This window comes from Vombatus ursinus, unplaced genomic scaffold (genome assembly GCF_900497805.2).
Source record: "Vombatus ursinus unplaced genomic scaffold, bare-nosed wombat genome assembly UNPS02014833.1, whole genome shotgun sequence".
Lineage (NCBI taxonomy): Eukaryota > Metazoa > Chordata > Mammalia > Diprotodontia > Vombatidae > Vombatus > Vombatus ursinus.
Genome location: NW_020954611.1, coordinates 6,049,899 through 6,062,825, shown reverse-complemented (window position 1 = coordinate 6,062,825; position 12,927 = coordinate 6,049,899). Strand labels below are relative to the sequence as shown.

General features: G+C 39.4%; 1 protein-coding gene and 1 non-coding gene across 2 annotated transcripts in view; both read right to left on the bottom strand.

Moving 5' to 3' along the window:
- The window catches only part of LOC114026200 (interferon-induced protein with tetratricopeptide repeats 5-like), a 7,504-nt gene extending 2,385 nt beyond the window's left edge, over window positions 1-5,119 (bottom strand). The window contains exon 1 of the mRNA XM_027839825.1: window positions 4,975-5,119. Within this exon, the coding sequence (XP_027695626.1) occupies window positions 4,975-4,979 (5 nt within the window). The 5' untranslated portion in view covers window positions 4,980-5,119. The remainder of the gene's footprint in view (window positions 1-4,974) is intronic.
- LOC114026238 lies at window positions 2,554-2,657 on the bottom strand. Its single transcript, XR_003567106.1, has one exon. It is a non-coding gene; the product is annotated as a U6 spliceosomal RNA (small nuclear RNA).
- Window positions 5,120-12,927: the final 7,808 nt, after the last annotated feature.

Genomic DNA, 12,927 nt, shown 5'->3' with positions numbered 1-12,927 from the left:
TAGTAGTAGTAGTAGTAGTAGTAGTAATAGTAGTAGTAGTAGTAGTAGTAGTAGCAGTAGCAGTAGCAGCAGCAGCAGCAGCAGCAACAGCAGCAGCAACAGGACCTGAGTTCAAATCCCACAAGGTCTATGATCTAGGCCAAATCCCTTCACTTGGACCTATATTTCTTCAACCATAATAAAATGATTCTAATAATAGTACTCAATTCACAGGATTGTTGTGAGACTCAGATAAGATAATGTAGGTAAAGTTCTTCACAAACCTTAAAACTCAGCTTAGATGCTATTTATTATTATTTCATTCTATCTGAGCTTGTCACAAATGCACATGAAATTTGTGAAACAGAGGCTGCTTTGCAAGCTACAAATTAATGCTTTGGGCTTTTGGCAGACTTTGAGTTTCTCATAAAAAGGGCTAAATAAGTGGCCTAAGAAGAGGAGGGATTGGTAATAATCTGCCTTTTAAAGAAGGCTCTCTCAGTTGCTTGGGGTGGAAGAAATATCCATAATGATTCATTTACATAAGACATGGGCATGCAATGTGGATTAATGTGTTTCATTACATGGAAGGAGTGTGTTGGCTCTGGAATCAAAGGTCTGGGGTTCAAATTTCAGCCTTGCCACTTACTGTGTGAACCTAGGGAAGTTACTTAGCCCCATTTTTCTCATCAGAAAAGGAGGTAATTGAACTATGTGGCTTCTCAGGTACCTTCTAGTTCTATACTTCTGATTCCATGTAAATATGATTCCTTAGCATAGGTTTAACAAAAATAGCCCAAACCCACGGCTCTTCTCTCCAATGATCTAAGTAGACTACCTAGCTACAGTGAGAACCTGAAGGTATGGGAAAAAGTGAGTTTAGTGTTGTAATCAAATAAAACTTTGCAACACAATGACACATTTATGGATGCTGATTGTGGTTGAGTGATATGGTAATTAGGCACAGACCGTTAAACTCTTCAAGTAAATGACTGCAATGGCTACTACTTTCATTCAGTTAAACCAGGTATTTCTGGGGCCAGCTAAAGGAGGAGGACCATAGCTAGTATAACAGCCTATGTGATGGGCAAGTTACTTCTTCCTGGGCTCCAATGTTTTCCAAATGTAAAATGACGGGAATCAGATCAGATGATTTCTATGATTCTGCGGTATTTAAAGGTCCTTCTAAGACCTTTGATATGTAATCTAGGGAGTCTTAATACTCTGTTTCTCTAGTAGGGTATGCAGCTAGTCCAGATAGTTTAAGAACTCTTGAATGATAGGTGCACCTGTCCCTAGGTGTCAGGAACAAGGCAGGCTCCCAGAGCCATTTAGCTTAAGGCAGAGTAGCATCTGCTAAGTGTGGGGGTGAGAAGGAGACAAGGCATGGGGCCAAAATTAGGGGTGGCTTTACATATAGGCAGGGTAAATCAAATGGTAATTTTTTTTTGGTAAGACATTTGGGGTTAAGTGAATTGCCCAGCTAGTGAGTGTTATGTGTCTGAGGCCAAATTTGAACTCAGGTCCTCCTGGCTCCAGGGCCAGTGCTCTATCCACTGTGCCACCTAGCTGCCCCATCAAATGGTAATTTAAGGGAAAATGGAAGACCCTAAATTTCAAACTTTCATATAGACATATGTATGTATATGCGCATATACATACATATATGTGTAGACACAAATTTATTATATAACTGCATAGATTTATAATGGATTTATAAATGAATATATATCTCCTACATGAAACCTGAAATTATGCCAATTAAAGATTTACGTAGGATAACAAACCAACCCCCCTGAGAAGAGGGGTAGGGTGGGATGGTTGATATCATTCACATTAGGCAGCATTGAGTAATTCACGGCCTTTACTCAACATTTTTAAACAAATGAAATTGTGTTAAAAAGATAGACAGGAAGGGCAGCCTGATTTAGTTGAAAGAGGAATGGAGGAATAAGCAAGAAGCCTGGTCTCTACTTCTGATTTGAATATTAACTACATGTATGGCCCTGGGCAAAGGACATAACCTCTCTGGGTCTCCTTTTTATAATCTACAAAATGGGAGTCCACTAGTGAATTTTAGGGCTGGAAGAGACCACAGAGATTATCTAATCCAACTTTTTCACTTTACAGATGAGGAAATTGAGGCACAGAGAGGTAAAAGGATTTGCTCAATCTCTCCCCAGTGAACTAAGAATCAAAGAAAGGAAACAAGCACTTATTAACTGCCTACTATATGCTAAACTCTTTAAAAATATCTCTTTGATCCTTGAAACAACCCTGGGAGGTAGGTGTTGTTATTATTAGCTCTCTCTTATAGTTGAGGAAATTGAGGCAAACAGAGGTTAGGTGACTTGGTCAAGATCACACAACTAGTAAGTATTTGAGGTTGTATTTTAAACTCAAGTCTTCCTGTTTTAAGTTCCACTATTCAATCCATTTTACCACTTACTGAGACGCTATTGTTCAGGGGGAATGGCTGTTAAGACCTTTAACCTCTTTGCACCTCCATTTTCTCATTTGTCTGGGCTAGAAAGTCTCTAAGACCCCTTCCAGCTAAATAGTTCTTTGTCCTTTGATCTGCCCAGTCTCTTCATGAATTGGCCTGTCATCGTTGCTCAGGGGCTGTGCTAATCTCAGTATCATTCCAATTTTAGTATATGTGCTGTCGAAGCAAGCAGGATCTACCCTGTCTCAAAGGGGGAGTCTGAAGGGTCTGTCTGTGCCAGGAGGATAGAGGAGAACATTACTATTGCTTGGTCATCTGTGCAAGTTTATGCATGTTGACTGACTGATGGGCTCTGCTACTTTCAGGTTTATTTGATCAACGGCTCTTAGCTATATTGGGGCATTAGGGAACTCCCCCATCTGAGGTCACTTATGTTTCTGTGTGCCTTGTAACTATATATGTCACTCGAAATCCAAGATTCTTTGACTGGATTACTTCTCTCCTAATACCAAGCAGAGAGGCTGGCCCTGAGATGGGGAAAAAGTAATTTTGGTGCATGGAGACACCTTGGGGAAGGACGGAATTTAGACTGTCATAGAATCACAGACCTAGACTTAAAAATCCTTTGGACAGGGACTGTCTTTTGCCTCTTTTCATATCTCCAGCACTTAGCACAGTGCCTGGCACATAGTAGGTGCTTAATAAATGTTTATTGTGTTGCATTTTGCACAGGAGGCAACCAAGGCCCAGAGAGTTTGAGTGACTTTCACTAGGTTACACAGTAATTGGCAAAGCTGAAGTTTGAATCTAGGCTCTCTTGTTTCAGGGTTAGCACTGGGCACTATACCCTCCTCCTTTCATTTGATTAAATGTGTTGTCACATTGCATGCTTAGTGTAAATTAGTGGCAGACCTCTCACTCAGGGCCTGTTAATCCTGTTCAAAGTTTGCACCACCCTTTCGGTGGGTGGGTGGGGGGGCCCTACAAAGGCAATAGGACCCTGAGGGTAGAGGTGCCTGGACATGGAAAAAGGGCAGAGGTCCAGAAAAGGAAGAAAGGAACATACTAATGACAAACTATACTTGGAAATTTTGTCTGGAATGGGGCAGCTCCCTCCAGTCTCAGGGAAAGTGAGAGGGTTAACCATCAAATCATATATGGTGACCCAGCAAAGACCTTGAAATAAGGGCATTAAAGGCAGCAAGCAGGTGGGCACCCCCCTAAATGTCCGGTTCACTTGGACAAACTCTTCTGTGACCCTGGAGACTACTGGAACCTTTCATAATTCTCAGGCAGTTGCAGAAGCAGGAATTTGGACTCTGAGCGGGAGCCAAAGTGGTGGAGGGGGAGGGGAAGACAGAAGGAGGGAGAAAGGGGGAGAGGAGATAGTGGGGAGCAAAGATGCAATCTCCCCTCTCTAGCTATACACCTTCCACCTCCAAAGGATCAGGGCTTGGTCTCGGAGAGCAAACAGGCAGTGTGGAACTTGGCCCTACACTGCCTACGTGGGCAGTATTTCAGGATTTCGACCTCCCTTCTAGCAGTCTCCTGGAACAGGGAGGGGGGCCCGACCTCACCAGCCACACATAACCAGAACTTTGGTGGGCCGAGTTTCCACCTCCTCACACTCTCTGCCAGAACGGGGGTGAAAAGATGGCTGTCTCTGTCCTCAAAAGAGAGAGCAAGCTTGCTCCTCCCCTATCCCCCTCAAGCCTCACACCCCCTCTTTTGAACCCCTGGGCAGCCTTTCCTGGGGCCATGGGGAGGCAGAACCAGAGCCACTGAGGATCTGCAGAAAGTCCTATGCAAACAGCCTGGGGTGCGAGGGGAGGGGGTTGGGGGGCAGAGTGGGTAGGGTTTGGGACAGCGGGCTGCAGCCAGAGGCAACTGCTCCTGCCCATCCCGAGGTCTCAGCTCTTTGTCTATGGAGGGAGGAACTGCGCTGTTAGGGTGGCTGGCTCGTCCCCAAACATTGCAAAGGGCTCCAGGCGTACAGTCTTGGTTACACCCCCATTACCACAAAAGTTAGAAAACGTGAGGTATTTCTTTTGTCATTAAGAAACAAAGCAGAGCAGACCTTTTCTTTTTTCACCGAGACTTTTTTTTTTTTGGACAAAGAAGTCACCCGCTCTGACTCCGTTTTGAAAAACAAACAAGCCAAAAACCTTATTCAAAGTTTGCAGAAGTCGCCTTGTAAGTTTCCTGCATCTCTAGGGACGAGCTCAATTTCTGGCTCTGACTTTGGATCCAGGGGCTCTCTGGTGTTCTTGCCTCTCCCCTTGACCCCGGGATGGTAGCAAGTGCTGGGCAGCCTCGGTCAGGGCACAGAGGATCCCCGAAGGAGCCCCGTCCGACTGATGCGAGATAGCCATTTACGGCTCTGCCTGGCATTACTGGGAGCTGGCTCGCTAAAGAGAGCCGCGGTCCGCGCCTGCATCTGGACTTTTCCTTGCTCAAACACCTGAATTCAAGGAAAGCCTAGTTTGGAAAAGCTGCAAAGGGGCTAAGGAGGTTCAGGGGAGAGAAGGCAGAGAAAGCCATTTATTTACCTCATGCTGGCTAGGGGCTGGTCTGCAGCCGCTCTAGTCCCGGGGATTTCTTTTTCGTTCTTTTGACTACTCCTTCTCGAAGCTTCTTCGCTGGGAAAGTTACACGCTTAATTGTTGAGAGTTTTGTTGTTGCTGCTGTTCTTGCCTTTTTATTATTTCTTCTTCTTATTGTTTGTTTAAAGTTGAGCAACGTGGAGAAAAACGGAAACCGGAAAGTGAGACTGCTTCCCAGCTGAACTGGATCCTGTTGTGGGGTGGGTGGAATCTGACGTGAGTGGAGAGCTCTGAGTAGAGGGCTGTCAGAGGCCCTGCTTCTCAGAAGAAACCCTCACTTGCTGGAGTAAGTGTTCTGTTGCTAGCTTTTGTGGAAAGCTGATTGATTTCTCCCGAAATTTACAAGTGTTGGATGGAGAAGGGATGTTGGGGAGAGTTGGTAAAGAGCCTGGGGTCCAACCAACACTTGACTCATCGAGTCCTCGTTCCGAAACCTTCTGTATCTAAAGGTGATACCACGGAGACATCCTCTACATTTTCTGATTGGAATAGTTTTCTCAGGAGTGATGATGGATTTGAGTTGACCCAGCCATAAATACCCAACCCTATATCCGATAATTATAAAAAATTGAGTGGCTGAAATGGTATGCTTTAGGTGGATGTGGAAAAGCAAGGTTTTTTACTTTTAAAATGTTTTATTGATAGCTTTCATTTTTACATCACCCTCATTTCCAAAGAAATCTCTCCCCATCTCTTCCTCTGAGTGCCATCCCTCATTACAAATAATGGAGAAATAAAAACATTTCAGCAAAACACATAAACTAACTTGGCAATATATGTCTTATTCAGAACCTGCAATCATCCCACTTCTGCAAAGAAGGGACTGAGGTAAGTTATATTTCTTCTCGAGACCAAGCTTAGGCATTATTATTACACAGCGGTGTTTTTTTTTCTTTTCAGTTTTTAAACTTGCATTTACATTGTGGCTATATTGTATACATTTTCCTGGGTCTGTTGATTTTACTTTGTATTAAGTTGGGTTTTGTTTTATTTTTTGTCATTGAAAAAGCAGACAGAGTTTTTCTCTTTTCAGTGGGAAAGAGAAGGTTGTTGTTTGTCTTCCCAAGCTTGATATTAATAATTTTTATAGCACAATAATTAATATTCCATTACATTTTTTTCTGTTATATATTCCTCAATCCATGGTCATCAACTTTGTTTCCAGTCTTGGCTACTACAAAAAGTGTCACTTCAGTTATTTTGAGATACGTGGGAACTTTATTTCTAACTTTGATATACCTCTTTGAAGTATATACCCAGCAGAAGGATCTCTGAGGTAAAAGATAATAAATTCATAGAATTAGAGCTGGGAAAGACATTTTCAATGAATCCCATTCCATCCTTTTATAACGAGGAAACTGAGGCCATAGAGAGCTTCCATGGCTTACCCAGGATTACATAGGTAGTGTCTTAGACTGTATTTAAACCCAGGTCCTTTGGCTCCAAATCCAGGCTATGAGTATTTTAATCTCTTTCTTATCACAATTCCAAATTGCTTCCCAGAATGGGGGGGGGGGGACAATTCAGAGATTCACAAGTAGTTTATTGGTGCATCTGCTTTTCCTCAGCCCCTACAACATTTGCTCTCAGAGACATTTTGATTTGTGTTTCTCTTAGCCTTAGTGATTCAGAGCAGTTGTTAATATTTTGCCATTCTTCTTTTGTGAACTGCTTGTTCATATCTTGACCACTGGTCCATTAGGGGATGGTTCTTGGACTTAGACATTTTGTTAGTTTCCTACGTATCATGGATCAGACCTTTGTAATCCTCTCTAGTCTTTGTTTAGTTAAGGATTTTCCCAATAGCCATGAGTGAAACATACTTAATGTGTTTTTCATTTCATTTTTAAAAATGGTATGAACTTTAATATTCAGATTAGATATCCATTTTGAACTTTTTATAAATAGGCTAAGATGTTGGTCTAAACTTAATTTCTATCAAACTACATTCCAGTTTCCCCAACACTTCTTGTCAAATAATGTGTTCTTTTTTCAGGAAATTTATGTTTTTGTGTTTATCTAATCCTGAGTTACTGACCTCAGTTATTTCTGATTCTTGAGGCAGCTAGGTAGCACAGTGAATAGAGCACTGGACCTGAAACTAAAGACCTGAGTTCAAATTTAGATTTAGACACTCATAAGCTGTGTGACCCTGAACAAGTCACTTAAACTTTCCAGGCCTCTGTTTCCTCATTTGTAAAAAGATGATAATAAAAGCACTTACCTCCCAGGGTTGCTGTGAAAATAAAATGAGATAATATTTGTAAAGCACTTTGTAAACCTTGAAGCACTTTATAAACACTAGCTATTATTTCTTATCTGTCTTCCAACAGAGAAGGTTCACTGATCTGTCTTTGTTCTAACCAGCAGTAGGAAGCAGCCTGCACTCTCCTAGAATCACAGAATGGCAGGGCTGAAAGGGACCTCAGACACCAGCTACTCCAAGGAATTCATGTTACAGAGAAGAAAACAGTTTCACAGTTAGGAAGTGACTTTCCCAAGGTAATAACAAGTTAGTGTGTGTGGGCCTGGAATTGAAGATCCCGAATTCCCAGGCCATCTTTCTACCACACCACACTTAGTCACTGTCACAGGCTTTGCTTTCTTTCTCTCTTTCCAGCCTTTCTGTTTTCTCTCCTTGGTCATAAAAGGGAATATTATTTCCTAGCCCAACATACTGGAATTTAGGCTGTGTTTATCTCTAGGATCATATGTTTGGAGCTGAAAAAGACCTTAGAATTCCCTCACTTTTTGCATAATAATACTTGAATGACCTGCCTCATTTGACATCACGAGGAAAACATGTTGCAAACCTTAAAATGCTACTTCATGTGAGCTATTAGTAAACCCTGAGTCAAAACGATGGCTCTGCTGCATTGACCTGAAGTGAGTAATCTCACCTCTCTAGGCTTTGGTTTCCTTATCTGTAAAATAAAGAGGTTGAGCTATATGATCTCTTAGGCTCTCTTGGAACTCTAACAGTATTTGAATTAATGGTCTTGACTCATATTTGTGCCCAAGCAAAGACCTGGTTTGGTCCACCCATGATGCTCATGGCTTCTGGTATAGGGAATTTGTGGAGGGAGGGAGAGGATTGCTCCATCACCCTTTGATTTCTAGATTTTCTTGTCTCTTCTGCTCTACTGTAGTCCACCATGCAAATAGGCTTGTGAAAAATTATTTTTAGTGAATCAACAACAAACAACTATTGAACCCTCACTAACAAAGCATCGTTCTGGGAGTTTGGTGTAAATGAAGGACAATGAGAAATACCTCTAACCTCAAAGAGCTTATAATTTAGTAGGGAAGATACACACACATACACACACATATATGTGTATGTATATGTGTGTGTATGAATAATTATAGTATGTTATAGATCAGGTTAAGAACAAAAACTAATAATTTGTATTTTGTTAGTACTTTAAAGTATTCCCTGGGTTAAGGTGGACATCAAAGGTAAATGAGCAGCCCTGCAAAGCCCTTACACCAGGAGTGCTAGTTCTCCCTGGACACCCATGCACCCCTAATGTGTGTAATGTGCTTTGTAAACATTAATGGAAACTATTATTACTAGCTAGGGTGAGGGAGTGTCATGGCAAATCTCTGAAATTGGCGTCTAGGTTTAGGTCTAGGTCTGTGTTATTCATTGTGCCACATACCTTTCCTGACTTCTGCTTAAAGTAGACCAGATAATACCTACCCTGAATTCATATAGCTTTTTTGGGAGGGTGGGAAGGGAAGGAAGAGAATTTCTGTCACCATTCTGCCTCAGGGGACCACTAGTAGTTGGTAGGTAGGTGTGTAGAATGTATCCAAGTTATGGCACCTGGCTGTCCTCAGAGAGCACAAAGTATTTGCATAGACTGGCCTGGAATAGATTTAGTATAAGAAAACCAAACAGAATATTGGAGATAATGTGAAGAAAGATCATTATCCACTATCATAGATCCTGCATAGCAACCAAATGAAAGGATGGGCCCTGTTTTTAAACAGAATTCTGCAACCTCTTAGGTTTCACATTCTTGGAAAGAATTGGCCACCATCCCCCACCCCTCAACAGTCTATACAGCTGTGATAAGCTCCAGGGGCAACTGTCTTCACTGTTGCCTGGCAACAGCAGGCCTTATTTTTGAGCCTAGGGCCAAGAAAGAATCCAGAGAATCCAGACTGGAGGGAGGGAGGCAGTTCAGAGACAGCAATAGTCAGATCCTGGGTTTTTTGTTTTGTTTTGGTCCCGGTTTAGGCACGTCTTTGTTTTACTTAAGCAAAAATTAAAAAAAAAAAAGATAAAACATGTAACTAGCAATGGAAATTAAACTAGCTGCTTAAAATTCCTCATCAAATACTTACAGTTTTTCTTTTGAAAAACAGACTTTCTGCATAATACTTTATAGGTCATTTAGTGCGGTTATATATAGGTCATTTAGTGCGGTTATAAACGTTATTGCACTGCTCAGTGCATAGGTTTTTATATCTTCTCTTGGGTTGCATTTCCCATTAAAATTTTAAAGATGAGGTGAATTGACTTTGCCTTTTTAATGGGGATGAGGGAGGGAGAAGAAAGTAGTTTTTAAAATAAATTTTTATTTTTGTTTCTTTTTGTGGTTCTATACTTAATGAACATCATCAGATATTAGCATTTTCATATGCAAAGATGAACAAAAAAGTATTTTGTATGAAACCATGAATCTATTACATACACATTGCATTTAAAAAAAGAATATAAGAAGAACATGGGATATACTACCTATCAGGTTTATGGATAGGATATGAAGAAATAAGAGATAGAAAGCATTGTTGAGGTATAAAATGGATAGTTTAAATTATTCAAAGTTAAAAATTTCTTGTATAAATAAAATTAATGTAGCCAAGATTAGAAGTTAAGCTTAAAATTGGGGGAAAATTTTCATAGATAAACTCAGATAAAGGTCTCATTTCTCAAATACATAAAGAACTTTGTCAAATTTGTAAGAATATGAGTCATCCCCCAATTGATAAATGGTCAAAGAATATGGACAGGCAGTTTTTCAATGAAGAAATTAAAACTATACGTAATCATGTAAAATGCTCTAAATTAATATTGAATAGAGAAATGAAAATTAAAACAACTTTGAGATATCATCTTACACCTATCAGATTGGCTAAAATGATAGATGCCTTTCCACTGAGGAATGGCTAAACAAGTTGTAGTATCTGATCATCATGGAATACTACCATGATATAAGAAATAATGAGCTGGTTGATGTAGAAAAACATGGAAAGACTTGGACCTGTGAAGGAAGATGCTATCCACCTCCAGAGAAAGAACTGACAGACAGAAATAGGCATAGTATGGTCTTACATATATGCATATGTGTGTATATATGTGCATGTTTATAGATCTGTATGTATATGTATATGTGTATGTATATGAATATATTCATGTGTAGTTATAGCCTTCTCTAAGGAGGGGTGGGGAGGGAGGGAGAAAAAAATAAAAAGTGCACAGCAGAGAACAAAAGAAAACCTGGAAGGAAGTACAGAAAAGCTGAGTAGTTTTGAAAACAATGTATAGTATTGATTACATAGGTTAAAAAAAGTAAACAGTTTGAAATGGACATTTATTGTTTTATACTGAATTCTCTCATGTTCTTCTGTGTATATGAAAATGTTCTTCTTTCTTTTCTCACTTTGTACTTAGGCTTAAAATGAATAAAAAAGAAAAAAAACTAAAAGAATAATAAAAGCTTGAATTTGTATAATGCTTTAAGGTTTTCAAAGTCCTTTACCAACATTATCTCATTTTATCCTCATAATAACCCTGATAGATGCTTTTAAAATGGGTATAAATCCATTTTACAGTTGAGGAATTGAGGCAGAGAAAGGTTAGGTGACTTGCCCAGAATCAGACAGCTAGTGTCTGAGGCTGTGTTTGAATTCACTTTCCTAATTTGAGGTCCCTTTCTCTATCTATTATGCCACCTAACTGTTGAATAGAATAAATTCAGCGTATTAATTTCAAAAATGTCTTGCTTGTTCCTTCTGAACCTCCTTTTGCTTTATTCTGCTCAGATTAAAAAAAAAGCTTGCTTCTTCTTCTTCCTTCCTTCCTTCCTTTCTCCCTCCCATCTCTCCCTTCCTCTCTTCCTCTTCCTCTCTCTCTCTCTCTTTCTTTCTCTGTCCTATTTATTATCCCCCTCTCCAAAGCTATCACCACAAAAACCCTGATGCCTCTCTAGTAACAAATGAATGTAGTCAAACAACAAATCCACACATTAGCCGTGTCACAAATGGATCTTTTAATCTGCACCTTGGTCTTCCAGCTTCTCTGACAAGGGTAATGGTAAACTTCATCAGTCCTCTGGAGTAGCAGTTGGTCTTCGAATTGAGCAGAATTGTAAGTCTTTCCAACTTATTTTTCTTTACAATGTTATCATTACTGAGTAAATTGTTCTTCTGGGTCTTCTCACTTCACTCCCCACCAATTCATATGTCTTCTCTGTTTTCTCTCAATTCATCACTTTCATCACTTCCTATAGGGCAATAATATTCCACTCAATGCATATAACATTTTATTTAGACATTCTCGGCACCCCCATAGCTTATTTTTTTTTTTACTAAAACCAAAAATGGTGTTACAAGTATTTTTTGCATATAAATCCTTTCCCCATATCTTTGATTACTTTGGAGATATAGGCCTAGTAGTAGTAACACTGGTTCAAAGGGTATGCAAAATTTAGTGTCTTTTAGAGACATAGCTCTGAATTCCTTTTTAATTTATTTTAATTAATTAATTAATTATTTTTTTAGGCAATTGGGGTTAAGTGACTTGCCCAGGATCACACAGCTAGTAAGTGTCAAGTGTTTAGTCTGAGGCCAGATTTGAATTCAGATCCTCCTGACTTCAGGGCTGGTGCGTTATCCACTGCACCTCCTAGCTGCCCCTTGAATTCCTTTTTTAAACATGTATTATTTTTTATTTATTTTATTCTGAACTTAAGGAATAAAACAAGCATTTTTATAATAGTATAATAGAAAAAAGATAATAACACATGAAACTGCAAATCCATTATGTACAATTTGCTATTCCTTTTAAATATATAGTTATCCTATAACTTTTTTCCCCTTTTTTTCTTCTCTCTCCCCCACCCTAGAGATGACTACCATTAGACACAAATATGTGTGTATGTGTAGATCTATCTACCTACCTATCTACCTCCTTATCTATCTATAAAATCATTCTATACATACTTATATTTATCAGTTCTTTCTCTGGATGCAGTTAGCGTATTCTTCAAACTTGTTCCAATTCACAACTCCACCAACAGTCCATGAGTGTGCCATCTTCCCATAGATCTTCTAACAGTTCATTTTTCTTTTCTGTTATCTTTGACAATCTGATGGTGTGATATAGAACCTCAGAATTGTTTTAATTTACATTTCTCTAATTTGCTAGTGATCTGGAGTATTCTCTTTACATGTTAGCTTAGATTTCTCCCTTTGAGAAATGTGTGTTCATATTCTTTGACAATTTACCTACTGAAGAATAGCTCTTGTTCTTATGTATTTGAATCAGTTTCCTAAATATCTCAGACATCAGACCTTATCAGTGAAATTCGCCACAAAGATTGTTTCCTTTCTAATTTTAACTGAATTAATTCTGTTGACACAGGAGCTTTTCATTTTTAGGTAATCCAAATCATCCATTTTATTTTCTGCGATCCTCTCTATAATATCTTTGGTCATGAATTCTTCCCTTATTCATGGTTGTGAAAGGTATCTCCTTCCATCCTCCTTTTACTTGTCTATAATGTGATCTTTTACACGTAGGTCATGTATCCATTTGCAGCTTTCTGTGGTATATTGTGTGAAATGTTCATAAACCAAACTTCTGCCAGACTTTCAAGTTTTCTCATT